This window comes from Centruroides vittatus, unplaced genomic scaffold, assembly GCF_030686945.1.
Source record: "Centruroides vittatus isolate TY-2023 unplaced genomic scaffold, ASM3068694v2 contig_854, whole genome shotgun sequence".
Classification (NCBI taxonomy): domain Eukaryota; kingdom Metazoa; phylum Arthropoda; class Arachnida; order Scorpiones; family Buthidae; genus Centruroides; species Centruroides vittatus.
Window position 1 is genome coordinate 221,354 of NW_027122558.1, and position 22,284 is coordinate 243,637.

Below are 22,284 nucleotides of genomic sequence, written 5' to 3' on the forward strand. Positions count from 1 at the left end.
GAACTTTAATTACTAACGAGTTGTATCGAGTGAGAAATCGGTAAATAAATTGTGCCGGTCACCCGTCGACTATGGCTTTATTGTTACCCGATGTTTTCCCGGTTGGAATTCCGTTCCGTATTTGAATAAGGAAATATGTACATAACTGGAGATTATTTTTCGGGAGGAATTTCAGGTTTAGACCACTTTGCGAAGAACTATTAAGATTCTTCTAGGGAGGTTTACGTGTTCTGAAATTTTAATTATTGTTTAGTTGCGTGCTTTCATTCAATTAAGAACTACATTGAATAGAAGTTAAATTAGAACATCCTATTTACTATATTTTGAAAGTAACGCTCTTCGGATTATAATGGTGCTTTGTATTTTTCCTCGCTCCGGGCCGACGACTGATTCTATATTCGACGAATTTGTGGTTCCTAATAGCAGCTCGAGGCTTTCTTATGTAAAATTCATAGTTTTAATACAGTAAGAAGGCTAATTTGTATAATATAATGGCATAACATAACCTATCATCAAATTTTGGCTAGAAAAATGTTCCTAATAAAGGTAGATCCTCGTTTCTTGTGGAAATGGTTTGGCAGTGTTTCGTACTAAATCATTAACCTTATTCGAGTTTGAGTTAATAAAGGCACGAAAAAGTTTTACGTTTTACCGCGACTGTTCCGTGCAAGTAACGAAATGCTTCAAAGAAATTCCGACTGGAATGTACCGGTCGGAAATGCCTTTTTTTTCAATATCGTAGCTATTTAAATGGATAAACATATTTTAATGCTAACGAGCCTATTATCGCAACACCAATATCCTGGGTGGTGAATAGAATTTAACAGAAACAACGCTTAGGAAACAAGGTTCTCTTCAGAACATCCTGTGTCCTCCACCCATCGGGTCATGCCACAGGTGGACAAGCAACAGGTAACTGCTAGTGATGTACCGTGGGAAGGTGATGTACTGTTCCGATGGAACGGGAAATCGCATAAAGAGGACGGAGTGAATTTCCTGCTATCTGTACTTGATAATTGGATGTCTCCACCCGTTATTGTCGCTACGCGTTACTGTATATTCCACGCCCTCGACTCTACTCGACGGACACCTGACATCAGACACATTTCATTGACGAAACAAACAATCGTATTTTTTTTCTCCTTTTTAAGAGCGTAAGAATCAATTGACATTAAAATAATTGGTAATCTTGTAAGTCAGTTAGTTCACACATTTACAAAATAATTAAACAGAAATCTTATACCTTAATAATTTTAAGTGTATTACACTTCACTTAGCTAATTCTATATTGTGGTTTATAGTTCATTCTAAAGACTGGAAAAAACTAAAAGTAGACGTAAGAAAATGTCGATTTTTATCTTTATAAATCGTAGTCCGGTAAATGATCAATGTTTGATTTTCAATCCGACATTTTTTATTTGCAGACAAAGCAAAAACAATGCTTAATTGTATATATTTATCTTGTAGATAAGAGAATACATGTTGTATTAGTAAATGTAGACTGACGAGAGGCAAGAACGTCGAAATCATTTGTCACGATAATTATGGGAAATAAGTCGGTAAATTGACCTTTACTTATTTACATTTTGTGATTTCGTTTCTGATTCGTTAATGCAATTAGAATGTCTGCGATGCGTTTTGATTACAGAGAAAGTCATTTTCTTCGTTTTTCACATGTTAAATATTCTTTCGCCGTAACATTTTTGTTAAATTTGGACTCTTATAAATTTTTGTTTTAATAATTTATATCTGCGATATCGCAAAATTTTTAATAAATTTTAACAATTATATCCGGTTATCAATACCACGAATATAGGAATTATAAACGAGATTAAAGGTCATTTTTTAAAATTATTATTTAATGGAGTGATTTAATCAATTACAAATGATCGAATTTAATTTCAAGACTATTTATATATATTCTCTGGGATAAAATATTTATTTCCACCAATATTATATTTGCTTCCCCGATGCGTACAAGTCAATACTTTATATACATTTAAAAATTCCCAAAGTTAAAGGACAGAAGTGCAAAACTTTCGATGACGATGTATATCGATAAGAAAGAACATGTGCATCTCCATTATATTTATCCCGTCTAAATAATTAATACTTTAATCCCAATGTGAATGTATTAAAAATAAAGCTGCCATCGAAGAATACGAAAGGAATGAATTCGTTTAAAAACTAGGTGAAAAATTAGTATTCCGATTATAAATAGGAAACGTTCCGAACATGCCCCGAAGATACATTTTTAGGGGGAATTACATTATGTATGAGCTATGAAAACATTAATGTAGATAAATTAAGACGATGATTGAATATAGGAATAGGAATGGTTTGGTAATCTCAAATTTTTCCCTTTTCTTTTTCACCGTTAAAATATTAAATTCTTAAAATTGAAGTCGAATATCAGAGAATAATAAAATTCTACACCTACAAAATAAGAAATAGTCTTTATATAATCGCATATTAACATGCGATTCGATATTTAACATTTTTTTTTGTTTTGTTTTTCTTACTGCCATTATTAATCTTTCTGTTTAATTAATTCCAAATAACTTACTGTCCTAAAACGTACTTGGCTATTTATATCTAAGGCGAGCTTAAATTACTTGTCATCATAGACAATGTTCTTTCTCTATACTTTTCAGTTCGGCAATCAGATTTTCCAGGCCAAAGATGAGGCCCTCGTCCGGTCCGCGATGGCGAACGGTCACACCGGGCATATTGTGATGAGTAGAATGAGCAAAGTCTATCAGTCGAATGTCCACTTTGACGTTCTTCTCTTGTATCGTGGCCGATTGCGAATCCTTTGACGCGTTGCTCTTGTACTTGACGGTGTTTCTGTTCTCTTCTGTCTTGTCCGCGATCACATTTGCATTTTCGTTCTCCGTCGGAATATCTGTTCCGTTTGTGTCGCGCAGCGGGGAATGCAGGACATCTTTGCCGTCGTACAGCACCAGTAGAGAGCAGCTGTAAAAACGGAATGTCTCCAACTGCCTGATCGTTTCACATATATTGTGAAGTTTGTTCACCAGAGGCGGTATGACTTCTCTGCATAATCTCTGCCCGTTGTGTAGGTAATGCTGCAGCGCTCTCTTGAAGCCTTCCACCGACAGACCTCTTCCGTAATATTTGTTATGGCAAATGAAGTGGCCAGATTTCAAATGATACACCTGAAAAATGTTAAATAATAATATTAAGTTAGGTACGTTCCTGTGATAAAAAGTTAGTTAAAACTTCGTAACCGTTAATGTATAATTTAAAAGTAAATTAATTAACTAGAAAATAATTCGTTATCGCTTTGATTATTTTATGCCGAACTAATTTTCCTTCGTTCGTATAACGATAATTTAGTATTAAAATTTCAATGTTGACAGGTAATAACAATAACAAATGAACGCAACGAACTAGTTAAATTATAGTAATTGGTTAATATTACCTATGGTATCGAAGATGGAGACGGGGAAATTTTTTTCCCTAGCGACTCGTCGGCGATGGGGAAATTACTGAAACTCTAAATGGTAACTACTTTGCTATCACCTGCCATCTGTGTACAGTACATCGTTTTTCTTAGGCTCAATTAAACTTTCCCTTCTGATTTTCAACCTTGTCAAAAAATCTACTAGTGCTCTACTATATAATCCTGTAATGCATTATTAATAGAAGTCTGCACAAATACACTGTAATCGAAGAAACAAATGTCACGCTACTTTTATAAAAGAGCAGAAATGGCAGTAGAGCATGAGGTACTGGCATAATTAACAAGATTTTACGAAATAGAAAGAATGCATAACAAAGATATCAGTCGTAGATCTATGGAAAAATTAAAGAAGAGATGCATTAAAACAAGAGGAGGAGGTCATTTAACACCATCCTGGAAACGGAGCTTGTGGACTAAAAATATTTCAATGCAAGAAAGTAGTATTGGTACTTTCGTGGAGGAAACCGGTAAGACGGTCTGTCTTCATCGCAATTAGATTAGTCGAAAATCACCACGTTCTCGAATTATTATTATTATTTTTGTAAAATCGGAGTTTGGCAGATATTCTCTGGACATAAAAACTTTGCCACTTAAGACGTATCTGTTAAAAATTGCCCTGTATTTTACAATAGCTATGGAATTTTACATAACTGATATACATTTTTGTTTTGTAAAACAATGTGATAAGAATAGAACCCAAAAATAACAAAATGGCTACTTTTTATATGATGATTAACTAACATAACTTGGCACTAGAAGTCTTTGGATACCGTTCTGTACTGAATTTAATAACTAAAAATTAACGACGAGTTAATTTAAAGAAATATAGAAGAAAAGATTTGGCTTTGAATGAGAATCAAAGTCAAACTAATGGCGAGTTAGATAGGAAACATTACTAATCATGCTATCTAAGCTTGCCAAGCAGAATGTTTTCCAATTTTCCCAACATATGATTCATTCTGCTTCTGTTACTCTTTCCTTTTTAAAAATTATCTGAATTTCTTAACGCTTCCTTTCCATTATGCAAGATAGAAATGCCGGTGTCAATCTACTGTTTAACATTAAACATGTCAGAGTAATTTCCAAAAATGAAACTGTGAAAATCTTGTTTGACAACTTTAAGAACACAAAGAAATCCTACAAACTAATGACATTGAAGATAAGTAGGTACTTTTTAAAATGATATTCATGGAAAACATGTAATCCATTGTATTGTCCACCTAACAGAGGTTTTTAAAGAGTAGAAAAGATAGGAAATTCTTGTCTGTTGTCCATAGAAGACAGTATCTGTAAAATCAAGATATACATCAATAGTCCTATTATTATGCCAGAACTGGATGTTTTGTCCACTAAGTACAGGTGTGTGCTAAACCTAGGTTTCACTGTATTATTATTTTAATGTGACCACTGTTATAAAATTTGTTGTATTTTAAAACTTGAGAATCTACATAGTTTATTGTACCTAGATACATGTTTTTATTTTGAAGTATTTTCCCTATGTATAATGTTTATTTAGACACTTTATTTCATTTTCTTTGTTTCAAATATTTTCAATATTGATTGTTTAAGTTTGAAAATGTTCTAAAATTTATATTCCAACGAGATGACATTAGAGGGAAAACGTCGAAATTATTTTAATTTTATAACTATAAAATTAAGAACTTCGGTCGACGAGCGTTCGAGAGTAATTCGGACGAAAAAACACCACATTCTAAGTCTTCAAAACATTTTTAAATATCATTTAAGATTATTATGTACAGATGTATGGTGTGTATATGTATATAATACACAGTAGAGAGTCGTTAATCCAAACCCCGGTAATCCGAATCGCCGGTTATCCGAATGATTTTCAGTCTGACCGTGTCGTGCCGAATCAAACGTTTTTGATACTAAATTTACTTCTAAAGTATAATTTTCATGTTTTTATATTCTTCAATATATTTATTTTGTTTGTACAAAATAAAGAAATAATTTTTAACGATACGATAGCCTCGATTATTATAATAAAAATTTTTGTTAGGCTTAAAATCGACGAAAATTCGACACGAAGCGACACGCGACAGAGAAAAATTTGAACGTCGGACGGGTTAATATATTTTTTCGTACATAATCGGTTATCCGAACAAATCACTAATCCAAACAACCCCAGTCCCCAATTGATTCGGATTTACAACTCTACTGTATATGTATGTATACAGTATATACTGTACTTATTACACACACACACACACACACCATAAATACTAAATAAATCTTAAGAATTTTCAAAATTATTAGTATTTCCAAACATATATGTATATTTGACAATACTAATAATTTTGAAAATTCAAGAGTTTTATTTCTTTTACATGTTAATTTCAGCAACAATTTGTCACGTTAAAAAAATCGAGTCAAAATTTCAAAAAAGTTACGAAATCTACACCTCGATATTGCTTTACATTGTTATGATTTTAAAATTTACATAATTAAGGATACTGGTATTGTACCAGTAATAGTACCAAAGAATTATTTTTGAACTCTTCCTGCCCTATGAACAAGCAAACAAATGATAAGATTGGATTAACTATTGAGCTAGAACTTAGCTGATTAATTTCATAGATAATAAGATTATTCTGGAAAAAACAGCCTATATTATTTAATTTAATTCAAAGTTATCATCATTATTAAGTTTAATACATAGTGATGGCTTAACTACCTACCTTTAATCCAAATTATCTAGTATCTATGAAATTAATTAGTCAAGTTAATCCACATTAAGCCCAGTAGTTAATCCGGCATTATCACTCGATCATTAGAATAATTGTCTTAATTGTCTATATAGAAATAAAGTGAGCCTTTGTTCGTAGGTTCAACCAATCCTGCACCGGGACGGTCGGAGAGCGAGAGGCCGGTGCCCGACCTATCCGAGCTAGTTGACTACGAAAATTTCCGAAAGACAGACTCGAACCCAAACCCCAATTCCCAAAGCAACACGCTATTCCTTAACTGTCTCGTCCATCTAATGTAACGACAACAAAAGAAATACTTATATTAAGTTAGGGTATTTCAAAATCTAATTATGCCTTTTCAGTTTCGTAGTAATTTTGATACTGATAGTTTATTATTCCTTATGCTGTCTACCTTGTTTAATATCACATCCTAACAATGTTATCTCAGATAGGATATACAATAAAAATAATTGTATGTAATGTTAAAAATTGAATAAATATAATACATAACAACAAATACCAGTAATCACTTTTTATATCACGTACACTCAAAATAAAGAACGTAAAAAAATTAACCGTCGGTTCGAACAGAATTTAAATATAGATAATGTATCCGAAACTTATTTTTAGGTATCATCAATATATAAAAATAATAATAATCCGAAGAACGGCGTACGGAATTCGTGCACAAAAAGTCTAATAATAATCGACACAAATCGTCGCAATTAGCATCCCTACTTCCGAAAAACTTATTTTGTGCTACTTCAAATTATTTTAATTTTATAAAACTCACTACATTTATGAAATTAGCATAAATATTTAGTTTTCTTTTATCAATACACTTTCAAGATACATAGCAAATAAAGTAAATAAATGAATTGAAATCATTAAAAACATTAAACAAAATTAGTTGATGGAACAATTATTCAAAGCAGCTATATTAACAGTTGACTTCAAATTATTTATTCTAAGATTCTTTTTTATTTACAGTATGTGGAATAAATATTTCTTTTGGCAATTTAATATGAAAAACAATTCTAGAATAGCTTATCCATTAAGTTATGACATGTTACACAAATAATTCACTATGCAATGCTGATTTTGAAATTGTTCTAGAATCTAAAACATTTGTAAATGAAAATGCAAAAATCTAAAGAAGAAGAAGAAGAAAAAATGCAAAGACATCTCAGATAAACAGCAGAAGTTTATCATCAGTATTATTACTATACTACATAATTCCTAAGATAGGAATGAAGAAAATATATTGAAATGTTAAAATTGTGTTAAATAATGAATAATGTAAACAAGGTCTGTAAAAATTTACAATGTTTTTTAAACTAAACATTTCTTTAAAATGTTAATAAAGAAACTTTAACATGTTTTAAAACTTCTTCCTTTTCATTATAATTGCTCTTAATGTGTACAGTTTTTTTATGATCACATAATCATTACTAAAGTTTCTTCAAACTTTTTTACATCTTTTAAAAGTTATATTTTTAAGAGAACTTTAAAAACAACAAATACATTTAAAAGTACACGATGTTAAAAATAATTGTTCTCGATACTACGTCGTCGATTTTTATACCGAGATACCGAAATTAAATGCTTTTCTTTTTGAAACTGTTCGATTTGCAAATTTTTTTCCAATGTTTTCATAGTTTTTTTATTTACTTTATAATCAGATTTTACCAGTATACTCTGAAAGAGAGAGCTTCTTACTACAAGAAAATAACTGATACAAATTAAATATTTATTAAAACAGTATTAGACTGTTTCAATGTATTTGAAATTCTGAAAAATAAATGAGCAGAATTTATTTTCGTCAAATTTAAGAATTATATAAGTGCCGGACAGACGCCCGCCAGATACGACACGTATATCACGTAACGGACCGAAGAGGGGCAAAAACCCGAAAAGCGTCTCCGTAAAGATTACGGATTAAATAGACGAATTTGCCGAGAGTCTATAAATTTGCCGAGTCGTGACGCCTAACCTAACCTAAACAAGAAAAAGAAGACACGGTTTCGACAAAACAAATAAACAAAATTATACAAGTAATAAATATGACCTTAAATTAATTTTGTTGTTTTAATCAAATAATTAAAGGATATTTTCCTTTCATTTAATAAGTAAATGAAAATACTTCACAGTTTATTTTCTGTAATGTTGATTCAATAATGATGATTTAATTCTAATTAATTTCATATAAATAAATAAACTAGAAATATAAATGGCTGTTATTTTGTTCCACCGATGTAAAAATTAACAGGCTAATGTATGAAAAATTTAAACCTTTTCAGCTCTAATCGTCAGCATGAAGCAACTAAATGCAAATTTACAAAAATTAAATTTACAACTAAGATGAATAATACAATTACATATTATACAAAACAATTATTAATATGTATATATATTTATTGGGTGCATGAAAAGAATCATCATAAATGGACAGTTAATTTAATTTAATAAATAATAAAAAATATGAAAAAACATAAAATAAGCAATCACTTTTATTTTTTTATATCAAATTAACCTCAAACATTATGAACTACATTACAAGAAAAGAAACTCAAAAACAAAGTTATAATAGAGTCCCGTATGACACGGGGGATTCGTTACGCATTATAGGAAATCGCGTTATCGAAACCTGCATTATCACACGATTTACGAAAGTTTAAACCTCGACCTGTAAGTCGAAAAAAAAAAAAAAAAAGATATACCTCCGATCGACAAAATTCGAGGGTCGTTGCTTGCTTTATTTGTGCGTTGTACGGGACTCTACCGTACTGGAGTTTGTATTATTTAGAAATTATGAAGCAGAAAGGCAATACACCGAACTAATTGAAAAAACGGACACGATTCGGCTCTTATACTCATTTGAAACAATCGCCACCAAAGCCTACAATTCAATAAGCATGTCAACATACAATCTTTTTCCTATCTTACAGATGTCACTAAATATAGAACTAAACAAAGCTTAAATTACTTTGGAGATTTATAATAATTTTATTTAGTGTAATTTATTTAATTTATTTTTGTTTGATTTGTTTCTCAATTTATTTTTGATTACTTTAATAATCTGATAAAATTTGGTGTAAAAACGTTGATTTTAACATTACAAACTATGACAACTTGTATTTGTATTCTATTAGAATTTTTATAAGCTTGAGAAAATTCTAGTAATAAGAATGAATGTACTTGTTTTAAATGTATATTTTTTAGTTTATTTAATATTGTTTTTGAACAATTTTGGTTTATTATCTCTTACCAGCAGATGAGCTGCCCAGGCAAAAAACAACAACAAAGATTAAGATTATTAGATTATTTTGAACTTCTAATCCTTCTATTCTAGTAGCCCTAGCCCTAGAATGCTCTAGCGGGCATTCTAGCAGCGGCGGTGTCATTCCGTGGTATAAATAATAAATTCCTATTACAAATAAAAATAATAATATACCGAATTTATTGTTAATTTAAATAATAGCTAGGGGTGTCCCTAGTGGCCGTTTTTGGCATACCATGACAGAATCCAGTTTTTCAGCTTTATATAGTAGATAAGTAATAACATTCAGATACTCCTCTTGAAACAAGTAGTTAATAATGATTAAATTCAAAGTTTTGTATCTAGCAGATGCCATGCATTAGAAAGATGTTATATCTACACCGGTGAACGGTACAGTTTCACGTATCTAAAAGCCTTTTACCGTTCGACGTTCCGGATCGTATTTCTTCGCAACTTAGAATCGAAGCGCATTCGGTTAGGGGATCGTTACCCGAAGAAGAACCGTTAAGGTTCGAAAACGTTTGTAACTAATTGGTTTAGAGTGACGATACCGCACCGGTAAAAGGCTTTTACATACACGAAACTGTGCCACGCATTAGATCGGCGGTTCTCGACCTGTTTTCACGCGCTACCACCCGAGCTTTCTATACGTAGACTTGTAGCACTAATAGATCGTTCTTGCATACTACCCATGGTATGTGTACCACTAGTCGCTAACTGCTGCATTAGATACCGTCTGCATCTGTCAAATTGATACAGGACTCTTTGAGACCTTGCTTAAGATTTCTGTGTGTTTAGCATAATGTGGATCATATGTGTTTTTTATAATTAGAACTTTATCTAAGAGCTGTATTGTTCTACGGGATAAAGATGCAATTATAACATCTATTAAAATAAGCTTTCTAAAATAATTCTACATATTTTAATAAAGCCAATATATTTAGAAAATAATGTATTGAGCTTATTGATTAGCATAAAAGTTTGTTGTTAGTTTTTTTTTTTTTGCTGTAATAAATTTTGCGCGCTGTATTTCAGTGGTTTTCTATAACAAATTTTAATTATCACTATTACATTTGCTATTTTCATCATATTTTTTATCATACATTAAAATATCTGTTATTATTTTGCTTTAAAAGATCAGACAAAAGCGTTTCTAATAGATTTTAAATATTATTGGATACAATAGCAATACAATAAACTTTGACACATTTTTTAAAAAAGTCTTATGTATTTAGCATTTGTTTTTTTGAATCCAAGACACTTCCTCTTCATATGGAAAAAATTGAATAGATTTCTCATTAAAGTTTATTGCATAGCTTTTATGTCTTAGTGCCATTAGATATGTTTTGGAAGTTTTTACTTACTTGCATTCCACACAATCTTATACCCAAAGCTTTGGATGTAGTAGATGCTACTTTGGCTTCGTGTGTTTGTTGTTTCACTAAAGAAGCATCATCTCCAAATTGTCTTGTACCCATTTTTAAATCCAGTATACAGGGATAGGTATAATTATAAGTCAAGTTCTCTAAAACAATAAATTCTGTAAGATAAAAATTATGCAATTAAGTAAATTTTATCATTTCTATTAAATTCCATTTTTTGTTAATTCTAAGATTATTTTAATCCATTTTTACTTATCCAAAACGAAAGTGCATCTTGCATTTGCAGTTCAAAACCAAATCATTAGCAGTTATCTTGAAAGGGCTTGTGATGCATTATGCACCAAAATAATATTTTTTGCTATTATCAGCAAAGTTTACTCGAGGAGATCGTCGAGCGTATCTCTCGACAATAATCTCGAGTAAACTTTGCTGGTAACGAGTGTTTCGCGTAAACTCCTTTTTAATGCTTAAAATACCTTAAGATGAGATTAAGATGTGGCATTAAAAAGAAAGTTATTGCATACACAATGTTTGGCAGCACTATTTCCACCCTCTTCTATCTGTTCTGTGGCCTTTTTATTGTTTTTCTCACTTGACGAAACTTAGTAAAATTGATTTCTTAAAGATCAATTCCAAACCCACGATGCATCTCAAAATAGAGGAAATACGATATTAAACTCTTATTGATTTAAATTTCATCAAAAATGTATCAAAATAAAGTAAAAGTTTGAATACATTAAATTTAATGGATAAAGACAGATACCTTGCTCTCTATTCGTTTTCAATATTAATAAAATGTATACACTAAAATGTAGAATCCTGTGTTCAAATTTATAAGTTCATCTATTCTGATATATCCATTCCCAACATACACAAAAGTTTTTTATTTGAACATTTTTAAAACATTTATAAATGGATAAAAAGAATTTTATAGAAATATTTAGTTGTACATAAAGTAAAAAGCATTATTAAACAGAACTTTGAAGTTGTTTGGCTTATTACAAAATCCAATATATTTGTAATAAGCCAAACTACTACCAGATTATGTCGGGCTATTTTTCCACAATTATTTAAAATTAATTTCTAAATAACTTGTCACTAGAGGAAGATCTCTGTTAGGCACCATATCTTATTAAATTTAATAATTATAAATAAATTAAATAATTTAAAATATTCTAGAAAAAATAGAATCAACTCGGAGTAAGACTCGAACCCACAACTCCCACTTACCGGGCAGACGCATTGCCGGTTACATTACCCGAGCCTCCAAACCGATCTCCTCTTCCAGATATATTTAATTACAATATAGCCATCCTTGGTTATATCATAGATATATCTTAGGTACAGTACCTTTCCAAAACCATAAACACAAAACCAAACTTGTGTTTAACAACCATCATACTCTCAAACTTGGGATACCAAAGGATCTTAATGTACTTAGCACGTTGCTCCACAATCGCTGCCACTTAACTTTTGTCACACGACAAAACTACTCGACGAAACTCCCGTCTTACCTTGCCGTTGTGGCAGAATTTGAACTTTGTACGACTAATGTCTTTATTAAAACACAGTTTTCAAATTATCCCCCAAACAAATTATTCTATAAATTAGTATATACTGCGTATTTAATATAAATAGCCAGGACCATCACAAAAAATGAACTTTGCACTTCTGTGTGCATATGTTTATGTTATTTAACATATATTATTATACAAATTAATATAAAAATAACTTAAAATTAAAGTAAAATCTGTTTATTTTTGGTCACGTGTTTCCCTATCCCTATTTACTCTATGTTAAAATGACCTCGTTTAACACTGTTTCGTTTAGCGCTTTGTCGTCTAGGACACATCCCTCGTGTTAAGCGGGGTCTTACTTTATTTGTTTTTGTATTTGTATGTATTTGTTTTCAGATTTTACTGTTTATTTGTAGAAAAACTTATCTTACACCTTTTACCTTAAATTATATCTTAACAATTTATTTCAATGTTTATTTAAAGTATTATTAGTGGATTTATTTTTATTTTTTATTTCTATTACTATATCTGACTTTGTTTTTTATTGTATATTTGTATTTGTATATATTTTTTCAGTTATTTTTTTAGTTTTCCATTGTCAATTTGTTTTGAATTTGAACATATGTATTCTATTTAATGGAATGCCAATGTTCCAATTCTCTCATTAAGCCTGAGGATGGCCTATAGAGTAAGCTGAAAACGTTAGTTTTTAATAAACTATCACGGCAACAAGAAAGGTGTGTTGTGATAATTTAATTATTTGCTGAGCATGTTCTGTTTAATAAAAAATTTATTGTTCTTGTGATATTCCTGGGCAAACATATTTTTTTTTTTTTGTTTGTACGAGTGCAGGAGGAAGCACAAATGAAGCGAGCAATGCCATAATGTTGTAAATGCCAAAAAACAAATTTTTCAGGAGAGAGAAAAAACACTTTTTCTAATGAACAAACTTTAATCAAATGATATAAAAATTATTTTAACAATTTACACTTTGGAATAAAACATTGGGTTTAATTTCAAACACCTAAGTATGATAGTAAGGAAACAAAAAAAGTTTAAAAACAGGGTTAGAGCCATAACGTTGTAAATGCCAAAATTGTGCAAGTGCATAAAGTTGTAAATGCCAAAAACAATTGCAATCATAAAATTAATGTTTCTACAGCTGAAAAACAGTTTTGAATACCAAAAACTTACATTTAAATTATTAAACACAATTTACAAATTCAATATCAATTTTAACATTAAAAACTGGCAATAATCTATTAGTGACTGCTTCCTGGCTTCAACAATGTTGGGCCCACAGTTTTGGTACTTGAACTGGGCTATAATCTTTATCAATTGTAATATAATTATAATAAATAAAGGAAAATATAAACAATAAGGTTTTAATTTAGTGTAATAAAAGTTAAAATGTATTTAAAAACTTCAAATTTGAAAGATTAATGGAAGTCCGAATATCATTTTGAAATATCAAATAATAAGGTGATACAGGTTAATTATTAATAAACTGGCATTCAGTTATCTGGTTCTGCATAAAAAACTCACTGCATTACAAATTGAAATAACAAAATGATGTAAATGTAAACCGTAACATTTTACGCGCCAAAAGTCACGTGGCTTGCACTTTGTCGCTTAAAACGTTATGGCTTGCACATAAATTCATCTTCAAACTATAGCCACTTAGAGCGCCACTATCACCACAATATTTTTTTGTAGGAAAAAACATTGCATTTAAAATTCATTTCTTCAATAAAACATATTTTGAGAAAAATGGCATTTACAACCTTATGGCATTGCACGCTTCAAATATTGTAGCAACCCAAAAAAAAGTCACGACTAGAAAAGTTTCCACATCCTTGATTTAGAAAATAAAATCTGGAAAATAATCAAATTCAGAAGGTATTGCTGAGAATAGTATTTTATCACTTCTACTAACATTTAAATAAGAATTTACTTTCAAAATATGTAGTAACTTTTACACTTTGAGTAAAAATTACACATGTAAAGCCCACAAAAACAAAATCTTATTGGTACCTTAATGGAACTTCTTTCCTCATTTTTCAGAATATCTGATGATTACAGTCTGTTACAAAAGTATAGGAACACCAAAAACTTTGTGTTTTTTCAAAATTTCTTTTGAAAATATTACTGGAAATATTATTAATTATTTTTCATCATTATTTTGATTATTTTATCAGACTTTTTACATTTTGTAAAGCAGCATAAATTTTTTTTTTCACAAATATTCATTTTTTGATGTGTTACAAAAGTATAGGTACTGTACACTTTCTAAAATTACATAAAAATATTTTTTAAATATATTTTAAACACTTTTAATAGTTTGGTTTCTTCCCCTTTGGTTACAATTACTTGAAAAATTCTGTTAAACATGGAGTTTATTAATTTTTTTTAATTGCTCATCCTTAATTTCATCCTATGCATCTATTATTGTAATTTTCAATTGATTTACAGATTCATATTGTTTCCTATTTTGAGAGGATGTTAGCAGCTATTAGCTGCTAACATCCTCTCAAAATATTGATGTAATTGACTGGCCTTCACGTAGTCCAGATTTAAATCCCATTGAAAATCTGGACTACGTGAAGGCCAGTCAATTACATCAATATTTTCTTTTAAACCAATTTTTAGTTGACATTGAGGCATGAATGAGAGCATTATCTTGTCGAAACTTCCATTTATGACCTCCAATTAATGCACTAAATGTAATCATATTATTATACAATAATTCTTGATACTTTTGCAAGTTCATATTTTTGTCAACAAATACTAAATCAGTTTTACCTTCCCATCCAAAACCACCCCAAATCATTACAGGCCCATCCCCTCGTTGCCGGCCTATTTTAACTCTGCTTTCTTTTCTTAAATCGAATGATATCAATAATATGAAAACCCATCGGGGCAATCTAAATTAAACTTCTTATCACTAAACATTATTTCTTGCCGTTTTTCGGTCCATCCCATCTTGTCTTTAGCCCAGTTTAAACACATTCATTTGTTAAAGATGGTTTCAACTTCGTTTTTAAATATTTTACATTGTCGTCGTTTTTTAAAATTCTCCAAATGGTTGCACGAGATACATCTACTGGTAATTCAGCAGCAGCTTGCAAGTTGAGCTTTTTTTATTAGTTGTAAGCTTCAAAACTTGTCTCTCATTCTCGAATGTTAAACATTTAGGCCGTCCCGACTTCCTTCTTTACCTGTAATTTTCACCTTAAAATAGCATTCGTAGATCTATTTACAGCTGCAGCAATTTGCCTCGGAGACTTGCCCGAACCCCTCAAATAATAAATTTTATGTATTTCTCGCTCCCGAAGTACAGTTCCACCAGGCATTGTTGGAAATGTTTATATAACATAAATAAAACATTCAAAAAAGCCACCAGGACAGTTACAAATGATGTCATCTAATGTAGTCGTAATATTTTTAATTGTTATTATGATAAATTAATTTTTAAGAGACTTTGTGGTGTACCTGTACTTTTGTAACACATCAAAAAATGAATATTTATGAAAAAAAAATTTATGCTTCTTTATGAAATGTAAAAAACCCTGATAAAATAATAAAAATAATAATAAAAATATTTAATATTTCCAGCAATAATTTCAAAATAAATTTTGAAAAACAAAATTTATGGTGTTCCTATACTTTTGTAACAGACTGTAACAAAAATATGAATTCACAAAATTTTTAGAAAATAATACCGTATTTTACAGACTATAAGACGCACTTTTTTCTTCGAAAAATTGCCTCCAAAATTCAGGTGCGTCTTATAGTCCGTAAAATACGGTAATAAATAAAAAGTGTCATTACATCTTGTCTTTGTCAAACACCTCTATTTAACAGTTATACATTTTAACTTTTTTAATTTAACAGTTCTATGGCAGAGTCGATCTTTTTATGGAGGCCACTCGTCTTCCTCGACGTGCAAAACTTTAATAACAATAACCCTCGGCAACGGCACTAAACAAAATTATACCATTAAAAATTTTCCTTAAAAAACTTCGTGTAGTTTTTTTAAATTTCATAAATTTTTTACAAATTGTCATCCCGGTCATCTTTTTAAAACACAAATTGTTAATTTGTCACAAATTCATATCCTTGTTTGTTATCGAATTAAATCATCAATTATCTTAAAGATTTATATAAGTATACTAAGAAATAGTTGATATAATATTCAAAAATTTCCTACCATGATTAGAAAAAGCAATAGAAGATGAATTTGCTTTCAACTTCTTAAATTGCTTTCTGTGACAACGCAATGCCCATGGATTATGAGAACTCCTAACAGTTCCATCAGTTTGATCACCTTCTTCAAATATCTGTTCTTGTTCTTCTAACTCATTTACAATCTCTATATTTCCAGTGTGATTTACACGAATTCTTGAAGAGGAGAAATTTAAACTAATTAATAATAAATTTTAAAAATTACTATTTTCATAACCTGTATATTTGAAATACAATAAAAATTAAATTTATAAAACAACACTTTAGAAATTAATAATATTGGGTCGACCAAAAAGTCTAAGGTTTTTAACACACAAATAAATTTTTTTTTTTTTTTACAGAAGGTCGTGTCTTTATTTAATAACGTAATTTCCCTGCGTCGTGTAACGAAGACCGTCGTCGATCAAACGCTCTGCTCGGGCATCGCAAATCTCCCGCGGTTGGCCGGACGACACTTATCTCCGTGCAAATCTGCAAAACAAAATTTTGCAAACTGCTTTTGGAATGCACCCGTTCTTTGACGACATTTGGAAAAACTTTTGGACCGCATTTTTCCATTTTGGAAATAAAACGATATAATATGCCAGAAAATCTTTTTTTGAAAGGCCATCTTTAAAATTTTGTCAAAATTATAAAATAAACTCAATTTTCAAACTTTTTGGTTAAATGCTAGATACCAAATAATCGTGCGCTTTTAAGTTTGAATTGAAGTTAATTAAGTTTCGGAGTTCCCGAAGATGACTATCACAAAAAGCCAATAGACTTTCTAGCCAACCCAATATATGCACCAGTCATTTGATTAACTTCTTTACAATGGAAATGAATTAAATGAAGTGGCACATAAATAAATCAAACAAGATTAGTATGAAAGCATGGATTTTAGTTCCTTAAAAAACTAATATACATACTTCTATACCAATATAAAATATAAATAAAATTCATAAGTACAATATTACCAAATATATTTTTAGTATACATATCAAATCATTGCTATTAAATATAGCATTTTGAATCACTAAGATTTTAATTAACAAAATGTACACACAAACTATAGAATCGTAAATTTTTAATGATTATTAAATACAAATATTAATAACTTTGATTATAATATCCAGCCGATTTATTCGTGTAAATGTAATCCAAACAAAAACATCTGAAATGTAAAAATATTGCTCCAAACAAAAATTTATGACAATTTAAACAATCAAAATTTTTCTTGGAAGGTTTTCTTTGGTAAAGGCGAGTTTGACTTTGAAGTGAAATGTAGAAAATGGTAACACGAGTAAAAATCTTGTGGGTACTGCTTCAGAGTGCCAAGCTTGTCTTCACCAAAGAAAAACTGCTAAAAAATATTTTGACTGTCATCTAAATTGCCATAAATTTTTACTTGGCGTAATTTTTTTACATACCTCAAAGCCTGTTACCAATGTGCAATTAACATCAAAAATGAAAAAATAAATTTCGTGAACGTTTTCAAACCTTCAACGGTTCTTTGGCCAGCGAAGAATTTCCATTAGAATGTCATTAAATACAAATATTATTCAAAATTCGAATATGTGTTACCCGATGAAGTTTTACTACGCACGCACACTGTATATGTAGCAATCGACGAGAATTTATAGCTCTTTGTCCACTAGGGGCTTGCCATGCTATGGACAGATTTAATTCCTCTTTGTGGTTGATGCAGGTGTTGCTGAGTTTGTAGATATAAGGCTTCCAACCACTTTAGATGTCCGGTGTATGGTGTGGTGAGGATTATTCTTGCCTAGTTAAAATTCGACTCTATCTCGGGATCACTGGCATAAATGGCCAGACCTGTGGTGTTCCTGGTGTGTTGTATGTCCGCGATGTGCTCTTTTATTCTAATCCCCAAGGAGCGCTTCACAAAGCCAATGTAAATGAGCTCTCTATCGCATCTGTGATCTTTTATTGGGATGTTGTAGACTCCTGGGAGTATAATTGATTACATTCTGGTGTTGGAAAAAGTGGTTATAATTTTTTTACATCTCATATGTTGTTTAATACAGTGAGACCCCGCTTAATGTGGGGGATGCGTTCCTAGACAACAAAGCGCTAAACAAAACAGTGTTAAACGAGGTCATTTTAACACACAGTAAATAGGGATAGGGAAACACACAACCAAAAATAAACAGATTTTACTTTAATTTTAAGTTATTTTTATATTAATTTGTATAATAATATATGTTAAATAACATAAACATATGCACACAGAAGTGCAAATTTCATTTTTTGTAGTGGTTCTGGCTCTTCTGAAAGTCTTGTTTTTTTGCAATAAAGTCGTAAAGTTTCATTTGTCGCTTTTTTTCTTTTCTTAAGCAAATATCGGTAGCGGAAGATTGCATCCAAAACATTTTGTTTTGCTTTTTCACTCCTTTCAAAATCTGGATCATTTGCTACAATTTGATCGACAATTTCGGTTATTGTTACCAAACTGTTGGTATGGAAATCCGTAGAGAAATTTTTTGGGTTCTTCATTTTCAAAATACCTATTTTCCAGTTCTATACGAATTCCTTGTTCTGCCAGTTCTTGAAGGTCGTCGATGGTAAGGCTCTCACTAGAAACCTGCAGTAACTCCTCAATATCCTGCTCGTCTGCATCTCCTAGTCCTGCTATATCTATTAGGTTGAGTTTGGTAAACCTAATGATACAATGATAGGCTCTTCTTGTTGAGAATTCTTGGATACCTTCAGCCATTACTTCTTTCACACTTTGTGCATTTATCAGTTAATTCTTGCCAAGCGAAGCTGATATTGCCTATGGCATCCATGATGTTATATTTTTTCCAAAATTGCACCAAACAAACATAGAATTAAAGAAAGTACATCATTTTGCCACCTTTTTCTGATTGGTTCCTGTTAGTAAATAATCGTATTACATACGAATCAATGAAATGCTGTGACAATTTAAATCAGTGTAAATTTTGAGCTTTTTTTTAGGATTCAGCAACCACGTTATATCGAATCAGCGTTAAGCAGGGTCTTATTGTAATTGTATTATTATTACGTTAAGACATAAGACAACGATGTACAATTTGGTTGGTGCAAAACAGACGTCTTGATATGCCATTTAGAAAAATTGTTATAAAAAGTTTTAATTGTCATAAATGAGGTTTTCTAATTCTGAGTAACATTTTGAATAAAATTCATTCCTTTCCAGGCAATTTTATCTTTATAAGCATAAAATTAAGCTGTAAAACTGAATTAGCTCTATGGGAAATCACAGTGTACACTCACCTACCGACCCGGATGTTTGGCTGGCACCTCACCAATAACCAGAAATGCTCAAGTTTAAAATTTGAGCTTTCTAGACCCAGTAGTTTTTCTCTACGAGCATCTGCACTGCTGGATGAATAAAAAGGAGGCAAAGAAGAAAATACAGCTTTTTGGCGATTTTTGCACATTTCAATTGATTGTATTTCAACAATCGCTTTATATTGATATAAAATCTTGAAATTTTATACACTACCTAAGAAAACAATTTTCTTTCGAACAAGTTATTTAGAATTACTTTGGGGGTTTGGGGGCAGAGAAATCGACCCATAAAAATCAACAAATCTGATTCCCGTATATGTATATACATAGTTAGTCAATAACTTTTTTACTTGGAGAGTTACTGCCATGACTCTTGATAAACAGAATTAGTGCATCTTAGTACTTTAGCTAATTAAAATATTCAGCATATTATCAAAATACATAGATTTAGATTCTATCTGGATTTTTACAGAAGGACATGCAATATAAATACTAAATTTTATATTTTAAATGTTTTCTGTTTATTAATAATTTCAGCCGTTCAGTTTATATACAAATAAATTCAATAAGAAATCTATATTTTTTTTATGACAAAATTTAGTCTCACACTTTTTGTTTGTCTTGAAAACACTAAAATATTTCTTTTTCGTGCTCATTATGGGTTTGGCCAGACCCACAATGATTCCAATATATCTGGTCAAACAAAGTCTACATTGAAAAGACAATATAGATTGGAATTCAAAGCCTTGTTGCAGCAGTAACAGTTGTCTGCCAGGTATTATATGTGAGAGTGAAAGGGAAAGAGAATATAACTGGAGGAGGGTCGCAGGGACGGGGAGTTGGCAGAAAAATACCAGACTCCCAAATCAGTATTTTTTAAAATCGACTCTGACTCCCACAAAAAGATTTGACTCCCGACTATCCACCCGTTGGTCAGTAATAATAGCCCCCATTTTAGGGGAGATAGGGTAACATTAAGGTTGTCATTCAGCCAGCTTGACTAATAATCTGTATTCTGTATCTGTTCTGTATATACATTAAAAGCAAAATGTTCTGTCACCAACTCACACAAATGATGTAAATTTAAAAATTAATTCACTTTACAATTTGAAAATTTCAAAACAACTTTTAAACGGCTCTTAACAATAACTTTTAAACGGCTCTTAACAATTTTAATTTTCAATTGATTTTTATTTCGGTTTTAACTAATTTTGATTTTATTTTTAATTTCAGTTTCAGCATAATGGCCATTATTATTTTATTATTTTTAAATTTAATTACTGGGCTGCAATTTGAAAAAATCGTAGACCCATAAATTCCTACTGTCATCCATCCGTCCGTCTTTACTTAATCTCGAGAACGGAGTTAAATGGACAAAAGACAATACCAGATATGGACCTTGAGGCAAGAGGCCCTGATTAACTATATATGAACTTCTGATGTAAACTGGAAGTCAAGTTTTCTCAATTCAAAAATTCCCCCAAAACAAGATACATGACTCAACTGCTGAAGGAAAAGTATGATGTATGGGGGCAAGCCACTACTAATTTGAGGTGGAGAGCATATATTTTAAATTAAATAAATTAAAAATATGATTAAAAATTGCAGCCCGACATTGTGATGATGTCACAGTAAATAATTGCTTGTTATTTTTAGTTTTAATTTTAATTAACCTTTAGGTTTATTTAGTATTAATTTAGTTTTTATAATTATTATTTATTAATTTTGCCTGCATCTTGAACCCTTAATTACAATTCTTTTAATTAATTGCAACTCTTTTCTCTTTTGCCACATAACTATAAAAAATGTTTTAGTTTTGTTTCACACAAAAGATAATAAAATTTAAATTAATTTTTTTTAGTAATTTTATTAATTTTTATTTTTTAAATTTACCTGCATTTTAAGACTTTTAAAATCCAAATTATAATTGAGTTAATGTCGACTACCTAGTTTCAAACAAGGCTGGCTGTCAGCAAATACATTCAAGTGTTGGCAAAACAGTTTAAAATGTAAACAAAATTACATAAAAATTATTTTTAATATTTACTTATAATGATAAAACAACTTTCTAACTATAATTATGAAAGTTGTTGTTATGGATTCATAGACAATGCTGTGATAAGTTAAATTTTCAAATGAGATTAGTGCAATTCTAAATAAAAATACTTGTTCATGCTAAGTTTACTGCCGTTTTGAGTTTTAAAAATTGATTTTTCAAGACGAGTTGGTCTAGACATTCGTGGTTCGAGTCAACGAATTAAAAAAAATTTGTTAACCAGTGATGATAATGATATATTTGTTGGGCTTGTTGCATCATTTACCAAACCTCATTTAGTATTAAATACATCTCATTTACCTCCCCCCTTCCTCTGGTCGTCGTGTCGGCCAACAA

At 30.5% G+C, this 22,284-nt stretch overlaps 1 protein-coding gene across 2 annotated transcripts in view; it reads right to left on the minus strand.

Moving 5' to 3' along the window:
* Positions 1 to 1,838: 1,838 nt before the first annotated feature.
* LOC136982548 (inositol hexakisphosphate kinase 1-like) overlaps positions 1,839 to 22,284 on the minus strand; it is a 63,677-nt gene continuing 43,231 nt past the window's right edge. Inside the window, exons 6-8 of one of the 2 annotated variants that reach the window (XM_067279046.1) lie at positions 16,585 to 16,775; positions 10,840 to 11,015; positions 1,839 to 3,179 (exon numbers count right to left, since the gene is read on the minus strand). In XM_067279046.1, the coding sequence (XP_067135147.1) occupies positions 2,622 to 3,179; positions 10,840 to 11,015; positions 16,585 to 16,775 (925 nt within the window). In that variant the 3' untranslated portion in view covers positions 1,839 to 2,621. Of the gene's footprint in view, positions 3,180 to 10,839; positions 11,016 to 16,584; positions 16,797 to 22,284 lie in introns of both variants that reach the window. The other variant, XM_067279045.1, reaches the window with a different exon arrangement.